The sequence below is a fragment of the Geotrypetes seraphini genome, chromosome 3, assembly GCF_902459505.1.
Source record: "Geotrypetes seraphini chromosome 3, aGeoSer1.1, whole genome shotgun sequence".
Classification (NCBI taxonomy): domain Eukaryota; kingdom Metazoa; phylum Chordata; class Amphibia; order Gymnophiona; family Dermophiidae; genus Geotrypetes; species Geotrypetes seraphini.
The window spans coordinates 243,461,487-243,474,352 of NC_047086.1; the positions used below are offsets into that span (position 1 = coordinate 243,461,487).

The following is a 12,866-nucleotide window of genomic DNA, read 5'->3' on the forward strand; positions in this document are numbered from 1 at the left end:
CAACTTTCTGAACTATTATTGTTTGCTTAAAGCTGCCGCAGAATGTTTCAAGTTTTCTTTATTTTTGATATACCGTTTATCATACAAGTATCTAAATGGTTAACAATAAAATAGAAGATAAAAATGTAAAAACTTAAAATAAAAAGATGTCAAAGCTAAAAGGAGAGAAGCACTTATGCATTTACGTACATAATATGAAAGGGTAACAAGGGGAGAGGCCCTTATTAAATTACTCGCTTGCAAGTGATGCTCTGGCACTAATAAAGTTTGTTTACAGCGATAAACTGATGCAGTTCAACTTGTTCCCAGAATCAGTTTTCCCAGGCCTTCCTAATAATCAGCTGTGAGGCAGCTGTGTACAGTTTGAATGCCGACCCAGAAACTGATCCAATTGCTGACAGCAACCCAACCCAGGAGATCCAGTAAGCACTTTATGGAAGGGATAGAGAGAGAGAGAGAAAAGGGGATTCCTAATACACGATAATTCCCTTCACACCACTTTTAGATTTAGCAAGTTGTACAGAACGTCCATGGCAGGATTTACCAATAGGCCAAGTAGGCACGTGCCTAGAGCCCGAAATGGTTAGGGGGGCCCGATGAAGGAGGGCATCAACACTGTTTTTTCCAAACGGCGATGGTCTCCTCCAGCATCGATCGGCAATGCAGGCCCCACCCCGATCGGCAACGTGCCCCCCCCCCCCATCAACGGAAAGTAAGACAAGCAAGCAACGTAGGTAAGAAAGGCAACGGGAACTGTAATTGTGCAAGCAGTGCTGCTTGCCCAAAGCTTCCCTGACGCAGCTTCCTGTTTCCGCCTGGGCGCATGGTGGGGTGGGGCAGGGGACCCAGTGTACTTGTGTGCCTAGGGGCCCTCGACGAATTAATCCTGCCCTGAAAACGTCCCATTCTCATCGTCTGCTAAAGGACAGTGCTACAGAATTTGACCTATATGTAAAAAAACACAAAACAACAAGAACAAAAAAAAAAAAAAACCCCACCCCAACTGGGACAATGAAAGTCAGAAGGAAGCTTGGGTGTATATGGAGGAAAAAAAGAACTGATAATGCTTGTTATTTTGTCTTATCTCTCTGGTTTTATTGTATTATCAGAGGTTTTTTTTGCTTCTTTTCTAGAAACAGTTTTTGTAATCCACACTATGCCTTCTGACAAGTTGTGGAATGCAAGTCCCTCATATCGTATTGTACTGTATTCAGAGTACTATGTACAATTCTTTGGAGACTGCATCTCCAAAAAGATATAAAAGGGATGGGGTCAGTCAATCTGAAGGGCGGCTACTAAAATGGTCAGTGACCTTCATCATAAAATGCATGACGACATAATAAAAGATCTCAATAGGTATACTTTGGAAGAAAGATGGGAGAGGGGAGATATGATAGAGCACTTTTACTAAGCTGCCTTAACGTTTTTAGCGCACGCAGCATTTTAGCATGCGCTAAACCCGCGCTACGTGGCTAGAACTAAGGCCAGCTCAATGCTGGCGTTAGCGCGCAGGGCAATTTAGCGCGCGCTATTCCGCGTGTTAATAATGCTCTAACGCGGCTTAGTAAAAGGAGCCCTATATGTATCAGTTAAGGCAGGGGTGTCCAATGTCGGTCCTCGAGGGCCGCAGTCCAGTCGGATTTTCAGGATTTCCCCAATGAATATACATGAGGTCTATTTGCTTTCATTGTATGCTAATAGATCTCATGCATATTCATTGGGGAAATCCTGAAAACCCGACTGGATTGCGGCCCTCGAGGACCGACATTGGACACCCCTGAGTTAAGGTGAAGCCAGCAATTTCATCCACCCATACAAAAAAGGCTTGCGGTCAGCAGCAGACCAGCCTGCGTAACAATGCAAAGGCCAGACCGAAATTTTCATTAGAGAATCAGTGTGACTCATTCTATCATGTGACCCCCATTATTAATGAAAGCTCACTTGTTACCTATTAATCACAGAATTACATCCAAAATTCTCCTTCTAACCTTCATAAACAGATATTTTATTCCTTATACTCCTTCCAGATAAACTCAGATAAGCTTCACAACATCTCCTATGTATTCCATCTATAAATCATATCAACACAAAGCGCACATCTATATTTTAAGTAACATCACCCTCTCTATGGAATGCCACGCCTTTGCATTTAAGGGAGGCAAAGTCCTTGACTTGATTTAAATTAAAATTAAAAGATATTTTTATTTAAAGACGCCTTCAACAAATAAATCATCCTATTAAGGACGTCCTGTGAACAGTTCACATTTTTAACTTGATTTTTAACCCCTTACCTTTTGGGGTTGTTGTTTTTTTTTACCTTATTTGTAACTTTTCTCTTCTATAATGTAGTTCCTGCCCTTCACCTATTTTACCCGTTTGTATGTCTGAGTTGGGGTTTTTTTTTTTTTTTTAAATATCTTTATTAGCAATTGCAATGGGAACATACAACCAGAAAGGGGAAGCAGATAAAAGCAAGGCACAACAGCCAGGGAAATCAACAAGCGAAAGAACATGACACCAAATGAGACAGAGTACAAAAACCCCTCGATTGAATGCCCAACACAACTGACATTTTAAGTAATATGAGACCCCCAAGCAAACACAGTCAAAACCATAACACCCGGCCTCAAGTCACAACAAGCATTCACCAGACACCCACATGTGTGTTTGGTTGTTTTGGGGGTATGAATGCAGGTGTCCGAGTTTTAATAATAATAATAACTTTATTTTTACATACCGCCATACCACAACAGTTCTAAGCGGTTTACAAGGGAAGAGACTGTATACAGACAGAGACATTACAGAGAACTTTCGAAACTACATTGGCATGTTAAGTTTAGTCAGGTTTATCTGGAAGTGCTTTGGACGTTGTATATGTGTAAAACCAAAATTTTATTGTACACCACTTAGAAATATTGTATAGGCAGTTTAACAAATTTTTAAATAAACTTGGAGAGAGGAGGGAAGTAAGTGGGCACCCTTAAGCACATTCATTATTCCACTCTCCCCCATTCCGGTTTCACTGCCAGATTCCAGTCTCAGTCCCAGGATGCAGGATGGAAGAAGAAGATTCTCTAACCAAATGTTAAGATTGCTGGTGTTTATAAGCATTTACACGCAATCCACAGACGATAACTAATATGAGCAAACCTTCAAATGAATCCTTTCCAGAAGATCTTCAACAGATTTTGGCTTTGGGGGTCTTCCTTTCCTTCGTCTTCTTGAGGACCGTTTGGGTTTTTCTTCCACATCACTCAATACATCCACGTAGATAAATTTAAAAGTGCCAACTTTGTTATTTAACAAGCCCATCCAGGTGCCCATGGGGGGTTTGCTGATTATGTCAATTATGTCTCCTTTCTGCAAATCAAATAGTAAGAATTATTCACTACTGCGGCATCTTAAGATCACAAGTCAAGGTGCAAAAAACACACTCATACAGTGATAAGAAGTCAAAGGGATGACAGGCAAGATATTTAGGGCTCCTTTTACGAAGCCAGCTTTAGCGCACGCACCTTTTAAACGCGCGCTAACCCCCATGCTAGCCGAAAAACTACCGCCTGCTCAAGAGGAGGCGGTAGCGGCTAGTGCGGCCGGCAAATTAGCGCGCGCTATTACGTGCGTCACACCGCTAACGTGGCTTCGTAAAAGGAGCCCTTAATTTAATGTAATAACAAATTTGTAGCCTGCCTTTTAATATGACTGAATGTACAATATCAGTAGTCATAAGAACATAAGAACTGCCGCTGCTGGGTCAGACCAGTGGTCCATCATGACCAGCAGTCCGCTCACGCAGTGGCCCTCTGGTCAAAGACCAGCGCCCTAACCGAGACTAGCCCTAAAAGCGCATATTCTTGTTCAGCAGGAACTTGTCTAACTTAGTCTTGAATCCCTGGAGGGTGTTTTACCCTATGACAGACTCCAGAAGAGCGTTCCAGTTTTCTACCACTCTCTGGGTGAAGAAGAACTTCCTTACGTTTGTGCGGAATCTATCCCCTTTCAATTTTAGAGAGTGCCCTCTCGTTCTCCCTACCTTGGAAAGGGTGAACAACCTGTCCTTATCTACTAAGTCTATTCCCTTCAGTACCTTGAATGTTTCGATCATGTCCCCTCTCAATCTCCTCTGTTCGAGGGAGAAGAGGCCCAGTTTCTCTAATCTTTCACTGTACAGTCAAGTTCAAATTTCAAGTTTATTATGGGACTTGATAAATCGCTTAATCGGATATTCTAAGCGATTTACATTTAAAATTTACAATGTAAAATCAAAGAACAATAACAATGCAATACATTACAATACATACAATTTAAATAATGGCTAAAATACTCTAAATTTGAACATTGTTAAACAATGGGAAAGGAGGGATGAAATACAATTTTAAAGTAAAGAAGAAACATTGAGGGAAAATACAAAAGGGATATAGTTAAAACAGGTTTAACCAAATAAATATAATTCATGAAGTATAAAATTATGTAGAAAAGGCATCTTTAAAAAGGAAAGTAACTCCCCCAACCCCTTAACCATCTTAGTCGCTCTTCTCTGGACTCTTTCGAGTAGTCATAAATAACCAACTTCAAATTATTAAATATAAAATTCCAAAATTAAAAGTATAAAAACATAAAGAAAACATGCAATATAAAAAAGTTTCATGACTCAATAAATAATTAGGATTGGTATAAGCAGCAAAATCTAGCAGCCACGTGTTTTATAGAAAATACATTTAACACTCATCTTGGAAGAGTACTTACAGGAAATTGAAACAAGAACTGAGATAAGTAAAGCAGCATCCAAGACTAGGCGGCTCCTGACCAATTTACCGCCCTCCACTACAGAGAATGAAACAATTTATACCTAAATGGGCAACAGTAGGCTCTGGTAGATTGCGACTGGTCACACAGAAGCATCCGCCCTACCAAGCGATCCCATCTCATTTGACCCCCTCCTGAGGAAGAGTGCGAAACTCGAGTCGAGGGGCCATTTCACAGCACGACTTGCATCTCATTTGATTTTAATGCACTTCATTTTAACATTAGCATATTAGAGCACATTGTCTCAGTCTGCGGTTGCCCTAGGAGCTCTATGTAACAGACCGCTCTGGAATCTAAACATAGTAACATAGTAGATGACGGCAGATAAAGACCCGAATGGTCCATCCAGTCTGCCCAACCTGATTCAATTTAAATTTAATTTTTTTCTTCTTAGCTATTTCTGGGCAAGAATCCAAAGCTTTACCCTGTACTGTGCTTGGGTTCCAACTGCCAAAATCTCTGTTAAGACTTACTCCAGCCCATCTACACCCTCCCAGCCATTGAAGCCCTCCCCTGCCCATCCTCCACCAAACGGCCATACACAGACACAGACCGTGCAAGTCTGCCCAGTACTGGCCTTAGTTCAATATTTAATATTATTTTCTGATTCTAAATCTTCTGTGTTCATCCCACGCTTCTTTGAACTCAGTCACAGTTTTACTCTCCACCACCTCTCTCGGGAGCGCATTCCAGGCATCCACTACCCTCTCCGTAAAGTAGAATTTCCTAACATTGCCCCTGAATCTACCACCCTTCAACCTCAAATTATGTCCTCTGGTTTTACCATTTTCCTTTCTCTGGAAAAGATTTTGTTCTACGTTAATACCCTTCAAGTATTTGAACGTCTGAATCATATCTCCCCTGTCTCTCATTTCCTCTAGGGCACAGTTCTTCAACCGCCGGTCCGCGGACCGGTATCGGTCCGCAGGAAATTTTTGCCGGTCCGCGCAGGACCGGCAAGATTGACTCATTTGAACTTCCTGCCGGTCCGCGCAGGACCGGCAAGATCAGCATCGGAAGCGTGCGCTGGGCCGGAGAGATCTTGGGGAGCCTCCGACAGTGGCTTTCTCCCCTCTCTGCAGCTCTCCTTTACTTCCCAGTGCAGCGATTCACGAAGGCAGCCTCGGGGCTTTTGCTGAGTCGCGGCTGCCTCTGATGATGCAACTTCCTCTTTCCTCAGAGGCGGCGCGACCCAACAAAGGACCCGAGGCTGCCTTCGTGAATCGCTGCGCTGGAAGTAAGAAGAGCTGCTGGGAGGGGAGAAAACCACTATCAGAGTCTGGGAAGCTGCTGGGCAGGGGAAAAAAGGGCCAGCTGCTACTGGAAAGGGAGAAGGAGAGATGCTTCTGGGAGGGGAGGAGGGAAAGGAATCTGGGAAGCTGCTGGGCTAGGAAAAAAAATGGACAGCTGCTACTGGAGAGGGAGAAGGAGAGATGCATCTGGGAGGGGAGGAGGGAAAGGAATCTGGGAAGCTGCTGGGCCAGGAAAAAAAAGGACAGCTGCTACTGGAGAGGGAGAAGGAGAAGGAGAAGGAGAGATGCTTCTGGGAGGGGAGGAGGGAAAGGAATCTGGGAAGCTGCTGGGCTAGGAAAAAAAAGGGACAGCTGCTACTGGAGAGGGAGAAGGAGAGATGCATCTGGGAGGGGAGGAGGGAAAGGAATCTGGGAAGCTGCTGGGCCAGGAAAAAAAAGGACAGCTGCTACTGGAGAGGGAGAAGGAGAAGGAGAGATGCTTCTGGGAGGGGAGGAGGGAAAGGAATCTGGGAAGCTGCTGGGCAAGGAAAAAAAGGGACAGCTGCTACTGGAAAGGGAGAAGGAGAGATGCTTCTGGGAGGGGAGGAGGGAAAGGAATCTGGGAAGCTGCTGGGCCAGGAAAAAAAAGGACAGCTGCTACTGGAGAGGGAGAAGGAGAAGGAGAGATGCATCTGGGAGGGGAGGAGGGAAAGGGAAAGGAATCTGGGAAGCTGCTGGGCCAGGAAAAAAAAGGACAGCTGCTACTGGAGAGGGAGAAGAAGGAGAGATGCTTCTGGGAGGGGAGGAGGGAAAGGAATCTGGGAAGCTGCTGGGCAAGATAAAAAAGGGACAGCTGCTACTGGAGAGGGAGAAGGAGAAGGAGAGATGCATCTGGGAGGGGAGGAGGGAAAGGGAAAGGAATCTGGGAAGCTGCTGGGCCAGGAAAAAAAAGGGACAGCTGCTACTGGAGAGGGAGAAGGAGAGATGCATCTGGGAGGGGAGGAGGGAAAGGGAAAGGAATCTGGGAAGCTGCTGGGCCAGGAAAAAAAAGGACAGCTGCTACTGGAGAGGGAGAAGAAGGAGAGATGCTTCTGGGAGGGGAGGAGGGAAAGGAATCTGGGAAGCTGCTGGGCAAGATAAAAAAGGGACAGCTGCTACTGGACAGGGAGAAGAAGAAGGAGAGATGCTTCTGGGAGGGGAGGAGGGAAAGGAATCTCGGAAGCTGCTGGGCAAGGAAAAAAAGGGACTGCTGCTACTGGATAGGGAGAAGAAGGAGAGATGCTTCTGGGAGGGGAGGAGGGAAAGGAATCTGGGAAGCTGCTGGGCTAGGAAAAAAAGGGACAGCTGCTACTGGAGAGGGAGAAGGAGACGGAGAGATGCTTCTGGGAGGGGAGGAGGGAAAGGAATCTGGGAAGCTGCTGGGCAAGATAAAAAAAGGGACAGCTGCTACTGGAGAGGGAGAAGAAGGAGAGATGCTTCTGGGAGGGGAGGAGGGAAAGGAATCTGGGAAGCTGCTGGGCAAGGAAAAAAAGGTACAGCTGCTACTGGAGAGGGAGAAGGAGAGATGCTTCTGGGAGGGGAGGAGGGAAAGGAATCTGGGAAGCTGCTGGGCAAGGAAAAAAAAGGGACAGCTGCTACTGGAGAGGGAGACGGAGAGATGCTGCTGGGAGGGGAGGAAGGGAAGAGAGTTACTGCTGGACAGGAGGAGGAGGGAAGGGAGAATGAAAAAAGGAAGGAAACAGCTGGCAGAGAGATTAGAGGAGGGGAAGGGGAGACACAGGCATGAGAAAGTAGAGAGATTGATGATAGGAAGGGGTCAGCAGAAAAATAAGCAGAGGGACAACGATGATAGATCTGGTGTAGGAGAGATAAAAATGAAGAGAGCAGTGAAGCTGGAATGAATCATGTAAATAGGAGAGAGGGGCACAAGCTGGATGGAAAGGGGAGAGGGACATAGAAAGAAGACAGATACCATATGGAAGGGGGAGAGGACAGATAGTGGATGGAAGGGGCAGATGCTGGATTGAAGAGACAGAGAGGGCATACGCTGGAAGGAAGAGAGTGAAAAAAAGATTGAAAGCAGAAACCAGAGACGACAAAAGGTAGAAAAAAATAATTTTATTTCTATTTTGTGATTAGAATATATCAGATTTGAAATATATATCCTGCTAGAGCTGGTGTTAGACATAACTGGGGACTGCAAAACCCAGGCAGTGCTTCTTTAGCTTTCAGCTGGCTTAGGGCACTCTCTGACCAGGGGGCAGTTGCCCTAGTTGCACTCCCCTAAAACTATTCCTGTTATGTGTTACTTCAGTATTCTGTTAGCATGATATTTCTGTGTAGCATTCTGTAATAATTTGGCTTGTTCAGTTTTCTTGATAGTAGAGGGGATATATGTGAAGGGGAGGGGAGACAGGGGTTTTGTTGATCCTTGCTCTGAATTATTTGTATTTATAAAATGACAATTCTACAGAATATTGTTTCTCTTTATACTTTAATAAAATACATTCAATATAAAATCATAACTGAGGCTTGTGTGGATGGGATCAGATGATTTGTGGGGACCGAGCTCGCGGAGATGGGGCGGAAACGGGATTTTTAAATTTTAGTCCTAGTAGTTTGCCGGTCCACAAAATAATTATTTTTTTTCTGCCGGTCCACGGGTGTAAAAAGGTTGAAGAACACTGCTCTAGGGTATACATATTCAGGGCTTCCAGTCTCTCCTCATACGTCTTCTGGCGCAAGCCTCCTATCATTTTCGTCGCCCTCCTCTGGACCGCCTCAAGTCTTCTTACGTCTTTCGCCAAATACGGTCTCCAAAACTGAACACAATACTCCAAGTGGGGCCTTTATGATTTATTAATATCGCATAGAGGTTTACAGCGTTAGACAAGGGCAGTTGGGATTAAAGGCAGCGATGGTGCCACTGGCAACCTCAGTTTGGTGTGATCACTAAACAGCACGGCTGTAGGGTCCGAGCACTTTACTTAAATTATTTAAAATATTGCAAAAGCTGTGATAGATTGATATCCGCATAATAAAAAAGAACATATAGTAGAATCAAAACAGATAATGAGATCTAATATGTAAATTACCAGTTGAAATTCAAAATAACTTATGGAAAAAGTATCAGCAGTTGGCTGAACAAGTGCTTTTATTTAAATCTCCTTCCAAGTTAAATGGCTACATTTCTCTGTATGGATCAACATATGGCCAAAATTTATATATATAGGAGGGGTGTACATTTAACTAGATATTTTGGCTTCAGAATTAATAGAAAACCAAAAAAAACTCTGTGGAGTGACGATGTTCCTAAATGAACTTTATTTGAAAGTGTCAAAGTTCCAAAGGTACACTGAAATCATCCACATAAAAATAAATCATCCACATAAGAGCCTTAAAGGACCTAGTCCGCTAGGGATACAGGACCCAACACGGTCCGCGTTTCGACAAAAAGTCTTCTTCAGGGGTCCCTGGGGGTCCTATAAAGGTGAGTACGTGGGAAACAATTGTGTGGTGAGCCGGAAGTGAGACACTGCTTGCATTTCCATTTTTATGTGGATGATTTCAGTGTACCTTTGGAACTTTGACACTTTCAAATAAAGTCCATTTAGGAACATCGTCACTCCACAGAGTTTTTTTTTTGGTTTTCTCTGGATTTTCTTCTTTGTGGATATTTTGGGGTCAATTCCTTTTGTCTTTTTCAGAATTAATAGGCCTAAATATACCTAAAAAAATGAAAGGTGACTAAAGTTTCCAGAGGCAAAAAATGAGGTTTTACTAAATTCTGTTAGAGCAGGGGTGGGCAACCTCAGTCCTTAAGAGTTGCCATACTGGGAAAAATCGAAGGTCCATCAAGCCCAGTTTCCTGTTTCCAACAGTGTCACAAGTCACAAGTACTTGGCACAAGTATTTGGCAAGCACCAGGTCACAAGTACTTGACAAGATCCAAAGGAGTAAAACAGGATTTCCTCAATCAACATGCAAGAAGTCTATTCACATACAATGCAGACAGTGCATATTCATTGGAGAAATCCTAAAGACCCCACTGGGTTGCAGCCCTTGAGATCCAATAATCTGTAATATAACATTCCAAAGTCTATACCTTTATGTGAAAAAAATAAAACAGTTACAGAGTATGGACCCATGACATGAAAAACTGGCCATTCTCAACATTTTTGATCTGCTACTGCAGTCACATATACAGTATACAGATAAATTTGAAACAAATTTATGCTGATTTGCTGCTGCTGACTAGTTGAAAAAAAAAATAATACATTAAATCCATAACAAATAAATGGAAATATAAATCTGTATAATCAATCAGCTTTAAGTAATCCAGACATTTACATGTCACTCCTTCTCCCCTGTGTACCAGTTGCTAGAAGGAGAAACCTTGCCAACCCTTCTTGCAAGTAAGGCTGCTTTTGCAACACACGGGCTTCCAGCCAGGTCCACAGGATGCTAAACATCATCCCAGTCTCTGCAGGCAACAACAATAATTTATTATTTCTATAGCGCCACCAAGCGCACGCAGCGCTGACCCACTTAGAGGCTTAGCATGGCCTAGTAGAGAAAATCTACAAGCCCTTCTCAGAATGAAGAGGTATAAAATAAGGAATACCTTGAGTTTGAGGGAGTCGGAGTCATAGGGACTGGGCGTAAAATCAGTGTGCACCCTGGCTCTTCCACAGAATGGCCCTCGGTAGGGAGGCTCCTCGTCATCACCATCTTCCGACTTCACACTTTCCCTGTTGCTGGCAGAGGAATCAGTTGTGCTCACCGTTTGACCACCTGGGCTCGGAAGACAAGAGAAATTAGAGCTTGTTACCTACTGTATATACTCAGCAATCCCTCAAAACTGGCATGGCACAAATTACAGAAGGGACACTGCATTGCTTTGACATTTTAATTCACTGCACTATACCCAGTGACTCTTGGCTTCTGATCAAGCCCAAAAAGTCATTTTATTAGCAAACCAGCTCTGAAGGAGTCACAGTCAGGGCTACTTTTATTAATGAGCAAACGGGGAAACTGCTCTAAGCTGTGGCTCACTGGTTGAGCTGTTGCCTCTGCACCCAGAGGTTGTGAGATCAAATTCTGGTGCTGCTCTTTATGACCCTGGGCAAGTCACTTAATCCTCCAGTGCCCACCACGTTGAATGTCAATTTTGAAATGCCCCTTTCCAGAGGATGCATATGTAAAAGGGGCCCCGAGCATAGGGCCTCTCCAGTCCACCATCTTTCTTCCCTCCCTTCTTCTTTCACAATGCAGCTGCTTTCCAGGGACAAACAGCGGCGTAAAGGCAAGGAGCTGCAATCGGCTCCTCGGTATTTCTCCATTCTGATCTCTCCCTGCACCCCCCAGGATCTTCGTTCTTTGGGTCTCTCCTATTTTGACCCGTCTCCTCCACTGCCAACCCCAAGCTTTGTTCCTTTTATCTTGCTGCACCATATGCCTGAAATAGACCTCCTGCATTGGTAAATCAAGCTCCATCTCTGGCCGTATTCAAATCTAGACTAAAAGCTCATCTTTTTTAAGGCTGATTTTAACCTTTGACCCCTGTTCAGTTATTGCTTATCCCTGCGATCGGTAGCATGGAATCTTGCTACTTTCCGAGATTCTGCCAGGGACTTTGTGACCTGGATTGGTCACTGTTGGAATCAGGATACTGATTGATGGACCTTTGGTTTGTCCCAGTATGGCAGTGTATCGCAAACTGTGTGCCACGGCGAGATTCCAGGTGTGACTGCTTTCTTTCCCTCTCCAGTTCCACTGTGATCTATGCCCAGTACTGGCAGTCTGCATAGGGGTCTATGAATCGGGGAACATTCACAAGCCCTGCCCCCTCCTCCTGTGGGCTGGAAACCCATACCGAGGAACGTGGTCTTTGAGCGCACAGTGACACACAACCCTGCACTGGCAGCTGCTGCTGCTTCCTTCACGCTTTGAATAAGTGGGGGGTAATAGGAGGTGGTAAAGGAGGAGAGGGGAGGGTGGCTGAGGTCTCCTAGTTTGTTTTCATTGTGGTCCCCTGGATTTTTAAATGTTAAAATTTTTAAATGTTAAAACTGGATCAATTTCTGGAAGTCAATTTGGGGACAAATAAATATTATTCTTGAGTCATCAATCCCGTTAACCTACGAAGCCATAATTTGTGGTACAATATTGCATATTAAGCCTTCTTTAGATAGATATAAAAGCCGGCTCTTCTTGATTATGACCGGAATAGCCATCCAGATGATTACACGTAACTGGAAGAGTTACGACAGACTGAATTACACATTTTGATGGGCAAATATTTGTTCCAGGTATAAATATGAGAGAATGAATGCGGAGTGTTTGGGGTCTAGTATGATATTCAATAAGGTGTGGAGTCCATTGACTGCATATGTTGAATTGTAATGAATGTCAGGTATCTCCCTTTTTCCTTACACATCCAAGGGGGGTGGGGTGGGGGGAGGGGAAGGTATTTGGGTTTGCTAAAGGTATTAGAATTCAAAACTCCTGCCTTTATTTTTAGAGTCTTAATACCTTAACTACCTCTAGATCTCTCAGATCACAAGATCAACATCTATTAGCTATCCCCTCATTAAAAGTTATTAACACAAGGCGCAATTCAATCTTTTCTATAACAGCCCCTCAGTCCTGGAATGATCTACCACTCTACTTAAGACAAGAAAAAAACTTAGACAAATTTAAGACCAAACTTAAAAGTTTTCTATTTACAGATGCTTTTAATGCTTAAAATCTTCTGCAATGCCAATCTAATTTTCTTCGTTAATCGTCAGTGTCTCCCTTCCTAATGTACTTCCCTTGAATTATTGA

General features: G+C 43.8%; 1 protein-coding gene across 4 annotated transcripts in view; it reads right to left on the bottom strand.

Moving 5' to 3' along the window:
• Window positions 1-12,866, bottom strand: part of SASH1 (SAM and SH3 domain containing 1) — a 512,910-nt gene that overhangs the window by 48,029 nt on the left and 452,015 nt on the right. For all 4 annotated transcript variants that reach the window (XM_033936578.1, XM_033936577.1, XM_033936580.1 and 1 more), the window contains 2 exons: window positions 10,663-10,832; window positions 3,151-3,360 (listed from right to left, as the gene is read on the bottom strand). In XM_033936578.1, coding sequence (XP_033792469.1) covers window positions 3,151-3,360; window positions 10,663-10,832 — 380 coding nt within the window. The remainder of the gene's footprint in view (window positions 1-3,150; window positions 3,361-10,662; window positions 10,833-12,866) is intronic.